General features: G+C 35.4%; 1 protein-coding gene across 2 annotated transcripts in view; it reads left to right on the forward strand.

Moving 5' to 3' along the window:
• Positions 1-11,433, forward strand: part of SLF2 (SMC5-SMC6 complex localization factor 2) — a 36,399-nt gene extending 24,966 nt beyond the window's left edge. For both annotated transcript variants that reach the window (XM_011378852.2, XM_011378853.2), the window contains exons 16-20: positions 727-858; positions 1,329-1,406; positions 4,166-4,252; positions 6,269-6,337; positions 8,139-11,433. In XM_011378852.2, coding sequence (XP_011377154.1) covers positions 727-858; positions 1,329-1,406; positions 4,166-4,252; positions 6,269-6,337; positions 8,139-8,174 — 402 coding nt within the window. In that variant the 3' untranslated portion in view covers positions 8,175-11,433. The remainder of the gene's footprint in view (positions 1-726; positions 859-1,328; positions 1,407-4,165; positions 4,253-6,268; positions 6,338-8,138) is intronic.
• The last annotated feature ends 1,960 nt before the right edge of the window (positions 11,434-13,393 follow it).

The raw sequence follows: 13,393 nt of genomic DNA on the forward strand, positions 1-13,393 counted from the left end.
TTAGCACTAATGGGGCTACTCATAGTTGGATTTGAAAACTCAACATAGAACCTGGTCTAGATGTAGTGTTCTTATTTGAATTGCAGTTCAGTACAAGATATTCTACTAGGGATAAAAAAAATGAACTAAAGACTCTGCCCTTGAAAACATAATCTAGTGGTTGAAACAAAATAAACCAATCATTGATATACATTGTAGTGAGAACAATAATAGAAGTATGCACAAGGTGCTGAGGGACAGAAATTGAAAGAGAGAGCTGATTTCTGCATTAATAGAGTTGAGGTAGATTTCATTCCAGATATATAGGTACCACTCCTGAGTCACCAGGGTCATTATCAAATAGCTCTCAATCCTTTCAGTGGTATTTATTGCCATCAAGAGAGAATTCTTTTCAGAATTCAATGACTTCGACTCACAGGGAGATTCAGTTTTGCTGACTTTCAAATAATTTCACAGAGAAAGTATTGTCTTTGACCTCTAATTGTAATACCATTTGGTCTCCTTAAGCTTTTATCCTCAATTACAAGTACTAAATCTTTCATTTAAAACCCCTTCCAAGCAATTGAAGACTTCTTAGGAGAAATGGGTATCACAGACTATAAAGAAATATAAAGGGGCAAAATTAGAAAAGGCAAAATGAACAGAGGACACACTGAAAAAAAGCAGCCTAAGAGAGAACAACTGTGTTGCTTAATATTGTTCACTGTCTTCTCTCTATTTTGATAGATATCAGTCCTACTTCGTTATCTTGTACAAATGAAGCCTTCTGATTTGTTGAAGAAAATGGTCTTGAAGAGAAAGGCTGAACAACCAAATGACACCATTGATGACAGTCTTCATTTGGAACTTGAAAAGCAGGTATCAGGCTAGATCATCTCAAAAGGGTATATGAGCATAACTGATACCAGCTTACAAACTATAGAATGATATAGGACTGACTCTTAGGTTGTTTCTATGTCTTGGCCACCGTGAATAATGCTGGATTTAGAGACCAGATACACAATTATAAAGTGAATGATATTTTTTATTGCTGTCCTATAATCTTCAGTAAACTCGAGAATTGAGAATTGAGGTAAAAGGATGGTTGTTGGTAGTTTAATACTGGAAGTGTTTTTTGTAGCCCTTTACTTATACAGTCATGAGGTTAAAGGAATGCACTTGAGTTAGAAATTAGAAAGCCTAGGTTAAATGCATAGCTTTTCCCTATTACTAGCCTGGTTAACTAGCAAATCTTTTATCCTTCCCGAGCAGCTTTCCTAATGTGTAAACTAGGATGACATCTATGCTAACTAATTCACAGGTGTTCGTTTTATTCATTTCTCTAATAGGCATATTACCTGACCTACATTCTTCTTCATTTAGTTGGTGAAGTTAGTTGTTCTCATTCTTTTTCTTCTGGACAACGGGTATGTAGTTTTTAGTGGCTTTTGTTTTTAATAAATGTCACTGATGGAATGAATAAACTTTTTAATTTTATTAAACTTACTGGGGTGACATCGGTTAATAAGATTGTATGGATTTCAAGTGTAAAATTCTGTAATACATCATCTGTATATTGTATTGCGTGTTCACCACCCAGAGTCAAGTCTCCTTATTTCACCATATATTTGACTCCCTTTACCTTCATGTACATCCTTCTCCCTACCTCTTCTCCTCTGGTAACCACCATACTATTGTCTGTATCTGTGAGTTGTTTGTTTTGTTTGTTCATTTGTTGCTTTCTGTTTTATATCCCACATATGAGTTAAATCATATGGTCCTTGTCTTTTCCCTCTGCCTTATTTTGTTTAGTATGATACACTCAGGATCCAACCATGTTGTAGCAAATGGCCATATTTCACCTATTTTTATGGCCGAGTAGTATTCCATTATGTATATGCACCACATCTTCTTTATCAGCGACTCTTTTTAAGAGTCATTCATTGAAAGACTCTTAGGTTGTTTCTATGTCTTGGCCACCGTGAATAGTGCTGCAGTAAACATAGGGGTACATATGTTTTTACAAATAAACGTTTTCAAATTTTGGGGGTAGATACCATTGTTAGGTCATATGGTAGCTCTATTAAGTTTTCGAGGAACCTCCATACTGTTTTCTATAGTGACTGTACCAGTTTATGAACAGTCTTTGTCTAGGAGAAAACTTAATAAAAATTAACTTTAGATTTTCTATACAGTATTTCCCCTTTGTCCACAGGACATATGTTGCAAGACCCACAGTGGACGCCTGAAATTGCAAATAGTACTGAACCTTGTATATACTATGTTTTTTCCAATACATACATACCTTTTTACTTAAAGGAAGCACTTTACAACTTCTCTTTGAAACACCCAAATTGCCAGCATCATTGCTGTTATGCTTTAGGTCCATTATTAAGTAAATAAGGGTTATTTAACACAAACACTGTGATACCACAACAATCTCTCTGATAACTGAGATGGCTACTAAGTCACTAATAGGTGGATAGCATATACAGTGTGGATTCGCTGGACAAAGGAATGATTCCCCAGGAGGGACAGAGCAGGATGGCATGAGATATCATCATGTTACTCAGAATGGCGCAAAATTTTAAACTTATGAATTATTTATTTCTAGAAATTTCCATTTAATATTTTCAGACCATGGTTGACCACAGATAACTGAAACTACAGAAAAGCGAAACCACGGATAAGGGGGGACTACTATAGAAATCTCAGTATACACTGGAAAGAGGGAAGTAATCATAACCTTGCAACCACATCACTGACAAGAATTGTCCGCAAATGTTAGTTCTGTTTATTGGAGCGGAACTGAACTATCATAACTTGGCAACAGTGTCGTATATTAATAAGATATTAAAGTCACAAATACAAAATGGGCCGTCTCTTAGCTGGTTTCTTTCCATCTCTTTTTCCATTCTACTTTTTTTCCTTTAGAAATAATATTTGCCTTAAAAATTAAGTTAATGGTAAGTCAGGCTACTTCAGATATGTATTTCTAAATTATCTCCCAATGTTAAGGTTCTCATTTTCAGTCATTTTGTTCTTCCCATACTCCATATCCGTACTCCTGGTTTAGTTCTTGTTTAATTCCTCATGTTTCACACCTTAGGTAATCCAACCCCTGTTTTAAAACTTAGGATCTCCTTAGGCATGATGAAGAGGACATGACCGGTTCGTGTGTTTTTATGAACACTATTGGACATAGAACTATTTGCTCTCTTGATTGGAACCTAATGTAATCATTTATCTGTAATGTTCTTCTATAGTCTTTATATTTAAAAAGTTTTTTGCAAAAAATCAATGAGTAGTGTTTTAAAATTCAATTATTATAAAATCACCTAAGGTAGAAAGTGAAAGACTCCTATAATCCAGTGCCCTCCTGTAAATTTTTCCGTAATTTATGTGTATACTAACATAATTTTAACAAAAATGGAGTCAGACTATTCATATTATTTGCAACGTGTCTTTTTTTCACTTTAAGGTATTAGCATTTCTGTCTAAAATCATAGTTGATAAACATTACATTTTTGTGATTACACACAGTGTTAACATGAATATGCTTATTCATATATTTTTACCAATCTATGCAAGCATTTCTATAAGGTAAATTCCTAGAAGTAGAATTGCTATATGAAAGTTTATAAATTTTTCAAACTTTAATTATTTAAAAATATTTGTCACATTTCTCTCCCTAAAAATGTCCATTTACATTCTCACCTTACAGTCTCAATTTTGGTATATGTATAAGAGTGGCTGTTTTGGACTATACACTTCTAAAACTTAAAAGATGATTTTTCAAGGAACTACTATTAAAGCTTGTTTTGTTCACAAAGAAAAAATACATTATTTGTTACTTGAATATTTCATGAGAGAATGTGGTAAAAGAAACAAATTTAAATTTCTGGACATTACATCACAATCTGAGCCCTAGAGTTAATTTTCTTTAATGTACTTCCATACATAGCAAAAAAAACCTTTTACTTTTGTGTATATTTTTTACATTAGCAATAAACCATAAGTCTTATTATTGTGGCAGTTACTGCTTTCACTGATAGACTGCTGTTATGTTAGATAGTTAACATCAGAAATTGCTAACTGGAGAATGGTAGATTTTTAAATGATTGTTAGTACTAGTAATTTGTAATACTTTAGAGTCGTTTTCATCCTTTGTATTTGTTTTGCACAGAAACACTTCGTGCACCTCTGTGGGGCTTTGGAAAAGCATGTTAAGTGTGACATTAGAGAAGATGCAAGACTGTTTTATAGAACTAAGGTAAGTATGCATTTTCTTTATATATTGTTGATTCTTTTGTTTAACCTTGGTAACATTAATATTTGAGGAAGAGAAGAATATAAGCATCTCTTTAAAAAAACAAAGATTAGAAATATGAGTTTCTTTAAAAACAAATCAGCTTCTACTAAGTGCTTCTAGCTAGACTGAAATTGAAAGAAAAAAATTTCAAAGCAAATACATGTTTTAATTTTACTATACTTTCTATTCTAAAACTCCTGACACCTAAGGAAGAAAATTCTTTCCCTACTAATGAAACTTATGTACAAATTAAGACCTTTATGCTTAAGTTAGCTTCAAGGATTAAAACATTGTTTAAATAGATATTTAAGTTTTAAAATAGTGATTATAAAATCTTGTGATAGTTGAAAACTTGTTTTGTTCATAAAGAAATAGGCTAGGTGTTATTTGAATATTCCATTAGAGAGTTTGTTAAAGGAAGGTCTCCTCAAATCTCTTGAGTTTTGCATCACCCAGTCTGAGCTCTAGGGTGGAAGTGATTTCAGCAGTAAGCTTGCTAAGTTTTTTTTCTTAAAGGTTTAGTATATTCAAAGACAGTAGAAAATCTGAGTATATGAGTATAGAGTTAGGAAAGCAACTTTAGTATTAATAAAATGACTTGGCAATTTTTCCTGAAACACTAAGTTAAACAACACTTTTTTAAAAGTTTTTTCTAAGGATTTTTTATTCCAAATCATATTTTAGCTTTTGTAATGTAAAGCTGATTCTTTTTGCCCTTGCGTTTGGATAGTCATTGAATGTGAAAGTTATAAAGTCATTTCAACTTTATAACTTTATCTTACATTAGTTAGCTATAAAGGTCAAGTCATTTCAACAATGCCTATTTGGACTTAGTATCTGAATATTAGTAGATTTAAGTTAAATACAAGAATGAGCAACTAATGAAGTTGTATCAGATTGCAGATTTTCAGATACATGTAGCAGCTAGCTCTTTGCCTCAGAGGGGAAACCATAGTTTCAGAAGCACATTCTTTTGAACACTAACTAGAGTTACTGGTCCATAGAACTTGGTGGTAGTGGCTACTGCTGACAGACATGCTAAAAGGGGACCACCCAAGGTTTTTGTTTCCTAAAGCCAAGGTTAGGACATAGATTGGTGCCAGGGCTGCTCTTACTTAGAGTGGAGAGTGACATAGAGGTCTCTGGAAATTGCTTCGGGGGATGGTCCTGCAGAAATAGATGAAATAGATGAGTCGCATTCCCCTTCACAAGCCCCTAGTAAAAAATAAAAAGGTGGTGATTGTTTTGAAGAAACCGAATCTGCTGAACTCTAAATGGAGAAAAAAGCAGACCTTGCAATTTACTGCATAAACTTAAAGTAGCTATAAAATTCCTGACTTGCTTAAGACATTTTTCTCAAGCACTTGCATTTGAGAGCTAATTGAGAATCTCTAGAGTGGTAGGAAAATTTGAGTTTCATACAAAGACTTGTTAAACCTCTAAATGTAAGAAGATACCAAGTATTTAAAGAAGATTCATACTACTTTGGAAAAACCTAGAGAGGTGTAACGGAATTTCAGATGTTCTAGAACAAATGGCAACCTTCTTTGTGGCCTTGAGTCTTTCAAATAGAAGCTGGGACGGCAGGGAACAACCTAAGCTGTGGGCCCTAAAGCAAAGCCTGCCTTTTAGCTTCTCTGTCAGGGTGATCAAAAGCCAGCAAGTTGAAAATGTAGGTGTCTTGGAAGGTAGGAAGTATTTTTTGGGTGATCTTTAGTAACTAATGGGAAAATTGAGTCCTAAGCACTCAGTATTTCAGACCATGGTGATGAAGAAAAAATCTTACTAATCACTAATTTTAAAGCCCCTCCAGAAGATGAGTTCAAGTTTATTTTCTTTTTTCTTGACAAAAATCAAATTGAGTTGTTGGGTATGGACCTGTCACAGTTGTCAAATCTTTTGTATCAAGCATTAAATTGATTTTAAAGGTGAGGATGTTTTGATCTGATCCTTTTTCCCTTTTATGATATTTTTAAGGTAAAAGACTTGGTTGCCAGGATACATGGAAAATGGCAAGAAATAATCCAGAACTGTCGGCCGACTCAGGTGTCATTTTATTAAACATTTTTATTTAGTCTTAATAATTTTGCTAAATGGTATTTCTTCATACTGTGAAAAAAATATAACAGAGGACTTGCTTCTAGGTATCTTAAGATAAACTGAAAACTCCAATACAATAGTTTATATATTTTTTTTAGTTTTTGTTTGCTTTATATTCATTAATTTATTTTAAGAAGTGGCTGAGCCCATTTTTAAATGCTAAATTGCATCAAATAGAGGTTATCTCATGAGGAACATTTTTCTTAACAGCTTAGTCGAGATAAAATTCACATATCATACATTTCACCCACTTAAAGTGTACAGTGGTTTTAACCTTTTTGTCACTCCAAAAAAAAAATCCCGTTAGTATTAGTAGTCACTCTCCATTACCCAAGCTCCTGCATTCCCATCCCCAGTCCCCCAAGTTTTCAGCAACTAAAGACTTTTTGTCGTATAAATTTGCCTGTTCTTTACATTTTCATGTAGACGAAGTCATATACTATATGGTCTCTTATGACTGGCTTTCTTTCACATAACAATGTTAAATGAATCCATATTGTAGCGCGTGTGTCTTTTCTATTGGGAAATAATATTCCATTATATGGATAGGTCACATTTTATTTTCCACTTATTAGATGGACATTTGAGTTGTTTCTGTGTCCTGGCTATTAAAAATAATGCTTCCATGAACATTTGTGTACAGGTTTTTGTATGAACGTATGTTTTCAAATGAAAACATGTTGGGCATATACCTAGGAGTAGAATTGCTGGGTCATATGGTAACTATGTCAGATGTTTTGAACTGCCAGACTGCTGAAGTGGCTGCACTGTTTTATATTCCCACCAGAATGTATGAGGTTTCTAATTTCTCTACATTCTTGCCAACACTTGTTATCTGTCTTTTTAACTAAAGCTATAGTAAGGAGTTGGAAGTGGAATCTCACTGTGGTTTCAGTTTGCATTTCCCTAGTAACTAATGATGTTGTATTAATTTATATTGCATTTTCCTAATGACTAATAAGCATTTTTCTTGTGCTTACCAGCCATTCATATAGTTTCTTTAGAGAAATGTTTATTCAGATCCTTTGCCCATTTTTTAATTGGGTTTTTGTGTTTTTATTATTGTATTGTAAGAATTCTCTATATGTTTTAAATACAAGTCCCTTATTAAGTATATAATTTGCAAATATTTTCTCCCATTCTGTGTGTTGTCTTTTTATTGTCTTGATGGCATCATATGTAGAACAAGTTTTTAATCGTGATTAAGTCCAGTTTTATCTTTTTTTTTCTTTTATCACATAGGCTTTTGGTGTCATATCCAAGGAAACTTTGCTTAAGAGGGGCATTGTTTAAATACCTACTATTAAGTCTGCTATCCTGCTTGTTTACAAATGAACTGAGAAGTCTTTGAGAAATCTTAAGCTACTGTTATTTTGTTGTTCGTAACCTCAGTAGACTTCCTTTTAGGCTGGCCATCTTTACTGATGTGGCATTAAAACAAAATTAATTTAAAACTAAAACTTAATCAGCTTATCATTTTACTTAATTTTCTTAAATATAACCCTCTACTTGTGTGTGTTTGGTGAGGAGAAATTGTCTTGTACTTATTTTATAGTTTTAATTGCGAGACCACAAAATGGAAACTCGAATCTGTTACCATAAAATTTCAGAGAAATATACAATATAAAGATTTTATTACTTTAGTTGTCAAAGCCTATTTTCTTAGAAAAATAATTAGAAGTTTTATAAAAGTTAATTCATAATCTGCTTTTCCTTTATCCTCTTTTTCCCTCCTTCCTTTTTCTAGGGGCAGCTTCATGACTTCTGGGTACCAGATTCTTAACAGGAATTGCAGCAGCAAAAATATGAACCAAGAGAAATTTAATAAGAGCCTTTTCTAGAGGAATTGAAAGGAATACTACAAAACCCAGTGGAATGCTAAGAAAATGTGCAGCACATGTATCACTTGAGTATCTAGTATGAAGCTGGTAATGAAGAAATTGCCATTTCTGAAGCAGATATGGAGCATAATCTGCTTAATTAAGGCAATTGGCCTTTTAGAAGAACAAAATCCTATAATGGGGGGAGGAGTAGAAGCAGCTGATAGTTGCATGGCTAACCTGCCCCTATTAACTCCTCTGTTAAATTTTAAGCCAGTTGGCTTTTTTGGTTTATGCGTGTGTGTGGTTTTCAGGGGGTTTTCATTTTGGGGTTTTGTTTTGTTTCTGTTTTTGTATTTGTGTGTGGCACTTGGATAATCACAGGAAATATGTAAGAAAGGGTTTGTACCAACTTGAGTTGGACATGGAAACTAAGACCAAGTTCCAGTTGGGTTTAATTTTCCCTTTTGGTTATTTTAAGATTTGAAGGGAAAGCTTACAACTGAGTTCAGTAACAAAAAGGGAAAATTTCTTCTGTAACTCCTATAAACCACAGAGAAGTTTCAATCTCTACATTTTCTTTCACAGTTCAAGGTTATAAATCTGTTAGGTTTTTAAAATACATTTAAACAGTTGAGAAACAAGTTTGGTATATTGTCAGACCCCCTTAAGGAGAAGAGGTTAAGCTATGATATAGTGGCTCTGTTTTATGCCAAAATATTAATATGCAGTTTGTTTTTTTAAATACTGGTTAAATATTAGAATCTTGGCTAAATCTTGGAATTCTGGCCCCTTGATAGCCATATTACAGAAGCCTGTATTGTAAAAGCTTAAAGATCTGGACAAGTAAGTTTCCAGTAACCTTGGCAGAGACCTGGATGGTGTTTGTTCTTTAGGACACTGCACGCATGTGTATGTGTGTGTGCTTATATTTTAAAGTTGTTGCACTTGAAAACCACAGCTGCTCTAAATTCTTAAACACTGGAAAGCCACCCTTTGGTTTAAGTGGTGGAAGGTTAGTAGAAGTGCACATGCTGGTCTTAGCCCAAGGGCCCTTTGAAGACTTTGATAGTAATAGACTCTTACTAACTGAAAATTTCTTTTGTTGACTGAATGTCTCTTTTAGGAGGGTGTGTCTCTTAAGAGAATACCAACTTTTTTCCTTTCTTTTAATATCGACTTGGATGACATTGCTGTCCTGAGCACTCTAAGGTCTCCAGTTGTGGGGAGAAAGATAATGGAGGAAAACGGAATTGGACTTGATGTTTGTAGTTTGAGAGGGGAGAAAATAAATTTTGAAAAATAGCTTGCTACCTCTAAATTGAGGCTTAGGAGTAAAAACCATTTAATCCTAAATTTATCATTTAAAATCTCATCAGTAACTTTTGAGCCCATGTCAAGCATTGAGCAGTTAGAGATTTTATAGGAAAAACTAAGTAAATCCAGTTCCTAAGAACCCTGGCTGAATGAGGCTGTAAGAGTCAGACCAACAAAAGTTTTATTCTGTGTTGAGTTTACTGGTAAGAGTATTATTATCTTGATACTACCTCTCAAGGGTGTTGTTAGAAAATGCCACTTATGGTTAATGAGATAGATACAAAGAGTTATATTTGACAGAAGCTTGAAACTCTAGCATCTATCTGCCCAACAATGGGGGCTTTCACGCTCTGTAATTTAATGCTTTGTAGATACATTATTTGTGCGTAATTTTATAAGTGTTCATATTTTTCTCATTTTGCATTGTGTAAAGTGTACAAAATCTCAAAAGTATAAAATACTGCTTATATTGCTTGTAATTACAGTGTGTAAATATTTTCTAATCGTGTACATTGATGGGGGGACAAGTGGGTTATTCAGGTTTTTTTTTAAGTGACCTTTTTGTATTGCGGTTTCAACAGATAACTGCCCATCAAATTTAAAACCACTTTGATAACATTTTTATTTAACAGTTCCAGTAAGGAAAGTCTCTATTTTTAATTATCTTTCTCCATTAGAGAAAAATACTTCATCTGTCCCTTTAAAATAAATGGCCAAACATCCATTTGGGCCCTTGTATTTATGACACTGGTAGATGTCTTTAGTCTCCAGGTCATATTCCAGTCAGTATTTGCATTTGGATTCTCATAAAAATTTTGTGATTCTCTTTTGGTACAAGTATTCCATGGTTTTTCTCCCAAATCAAGTATTATCCTCCCTGTTGAGTCCCCATGCTTTGTCTCCCTCCTGCTGTTGTTGCCCACCCAGTGAATGGGATGGTAGTAGGGGAGAAATCTTCATTGCACAGAGAATGTCAGGCCACTTTTTGGACTTGACATACAAAGCTTGCACTGAGTGGTGGTGTGTTTGGCAATGTTACTGTGCCAAAAATCACCTTGTCTTATTTTCTGGATATGTATGTCAAACTTATTACCCTTATTGCAAGCTGAAAATTAAGGTACTTGTGTTTATGCTTTTGTGTGTAACTGTTTGCCTTTTCTAAACTGCTTTTCTTGTTATCCAAAAATATAATTCTATTAGTTATACCATGTTAAGTGAAGAGGCTCTCCATGCACAAAATGCATCTATGTAGCAGTAAAGTAACAGCATTTGTACATTTTCTGTCTATCTCCTGATGGCAGTAGTGCCTTTGTCACCTTTTGGAAGGTTGGCATTTTGTTTTTGTTTTCAGGTACAAGTAATAGCTTGCTTTTGACTTCACAAAAATCTCCCCAGATGTAAAAGATAGGAAATGGAGTGTTGTCATCCAGGCTCAGTTGGAGCATTTGCATTTTTATGTCTGTTGAAATAAGTGTAGTTGGTGGGGACTGGCCAGTAATAATGTATGGAGTCTTTAAACCAAGAATAATTTTTAAATTTAAAAAAAGTAAAAATTTAAGAGGTGACCCATTAACAAATGACTGAGTTGGAGAATTAGGGAAGGACTGTCCTGATTTGTCTCTAAGGAGGCAAGGGTAGGGTACAGGTGGCTAGGCATATAGAGCATGATCTGTGGTTGTTATTTCTTATGCATTAACAATGTTGGTGCACCTCATTATCTGTGCATTTGTTTTCCCTGGGCAGTCTTGTCAGCCGGATAATCCACCAGCTCTTAGGCAGTTTACAAATAAATGCAGATTTCCTTTTTTTTCCCTTTTTTTTTTTTTTTAAGATTTTATACTACATCTTGTTTTAAAGTCCTATGAATGTATGTGTGTTATTAAAATGGCTTTTTCTCAGTTTGAACATGTGTTTGGTAATATTTGTTTGGGAGTGGGGATGGTAAAGTATCTGGAATGTCTTGTTTCTTCCCCTGCACCATCCCCTGGTTTTTAAATGGATTTCTTCCTTTCTTCCTTTTGCTTTGGATTCTCCAGTCAGTTTTTTAGCTTGATGTCTCCTGTTTCTAGAATACATAAAGCTGTAGTGATACATAGTTCACTTTTATACAACCCAGTTAATAATTTGCTATATACTTTGCAGTCAGGAATTCAGTTATCTCATTCTTACATTACCTCATTCACTTTGTTCATTCAGCAACTATTGAGTACTTACTATTGCTAGGCATTCTTTGTAGGATTCAGTGGTGAACAACACAAGCAGCTGTCATGAATCTTACCTTCTGGTATTCAGGTGAAAATACTTTCTGTTATTGGGCAAAGGACTGGAAAAGAATATCCTTGGCCTGGCCCCCTTGTTCTAGAGCCCAGGGCAAAGAAAAGAGAAGCCAGACAATGCAGAAGCAGGGCTCAGGATCACCAACCTGCCAAGCAGATACAGCTTTAGATATGCCAGCTGGGGAAGACATAGGTTGACACCTTCTCACAGAAGCAATTCTTAGCTCATAGAAGGGCCTAGGCGTGGTTACCAGAACCCTCAAGTTCCAGAACCATGCCAGTATACTAGTTAGGAGAAGACCGTCTATGAGCATTTTTCTCTGACGAGTGGGGGAGTGACAGCCCAGGCAAAAGCAGAGACATTGCCTAATAACTTAGTGGGAGGCAGGCAGCATAGCCTTGTACAAGTTAAGGGCCTTGACTTTACTCTTAGTCCTGACCTCAGATCTCAGATTCACCACATCAGCCATTAGATTTGGGCAAGTTACTGAGCCTTAGTTTTCTTCGTGTTAAAAGGAATAATGTGTCTACTTGAGTTTGTGAGGACTAAATGAGCTAATGCATGAAAAATGCTTAGCAAGTGCCTGGCATATAGAACTCCAAATGCTAGCTGTTATTTAGCTCTAATTTGAGGCTCTTCTCAGATGACAATTAAAATTGATCTTAAGGCACTTGGAGTTCACTGATATCTGAGCAAACTGTCTCCTAAAATTGTAGTGTATGTGTGCTTTATTCCAACAGCACCAGAGGCTTCTCTGTCCAGCTCTTGTCTGCTGGTAAAATAAGTTGGTGGCTTTAAAAAAAAAAAAAAAAAAGCATGCTAAAGCTGAGAAAGGGGTGGTGGGTGGTGATTTTCCAACATTTGTGGACATATCCTAACACACCCTTTTCCTTGCTAACCATTCCCCAGGCTGCAGTCAAGAGAGGGCAAACCAGAAGGCCCAGCTTTGGGTCTGACACCAAGACGACTGGCTGGGAGGAAAACTTAACAGGCAAAACAGGCTTCTGAGGCACAGTGGAACAGTGAGACTACAGCATTGTTGCACTGGTGACAGTCCCTACTGAAGAAGCACTTCAGCTGTTAATGTGGCCAAAATAAAGATGATACCACCTAAAGGGAGAGTGCTGGGCAAACCAGAGGTGGAGATGGCAAAGCAGGAACAGAAATGCCTCAGTGAACAGGAAGCAGGACAACTTGACTAGACCAGAGTTCTTTTGCCTCAGGGAACCTCTGCTCAAGTTTCAGGAGTTCATGCCTACCCCCTTCACCTAGGATCCCTACTACAGTAGGTAACTGCTCTGTGCAAAGCCTGGAGCCAAACGCTGGTGTGTAGATGGCTGAGGACAACCAGCATTGCCCTCAGCCACTTTGCTACAACATTTGGGGAAAATAGCCTGGCAAAAACAAAACCTCCATTTGTGTTCTGTTTGTGAAGTACACTAGAAGGTTTTCAAATGGGATCCTCTCATAGCAACCCTGTGAAGCAGCCGAGGTAGTGATTTTAAGGATGAGTAGCAACCTCAAAGAAGGATCTGCCTGTGTCCCAGGACACAAATTCATGGCTAAGGATTAATTTCTTAGTTTGATT

Source organism: Pteropus vampyrus, unplaced genomic scaffold (genome assembly GCF_000151845.1).
Source record: "Pteropus vampyrus isolate Shadow unplaced genomic scaffold, Pvam_2.0 Scaffold348, whole genome shotgun sequence".
Lineage (NCBI taxonomy): Eukaryota > Metazoa > Chordata > Mammalia > Chiroptera > Pteropodidae > Pteropus > Pteropus vampyrus.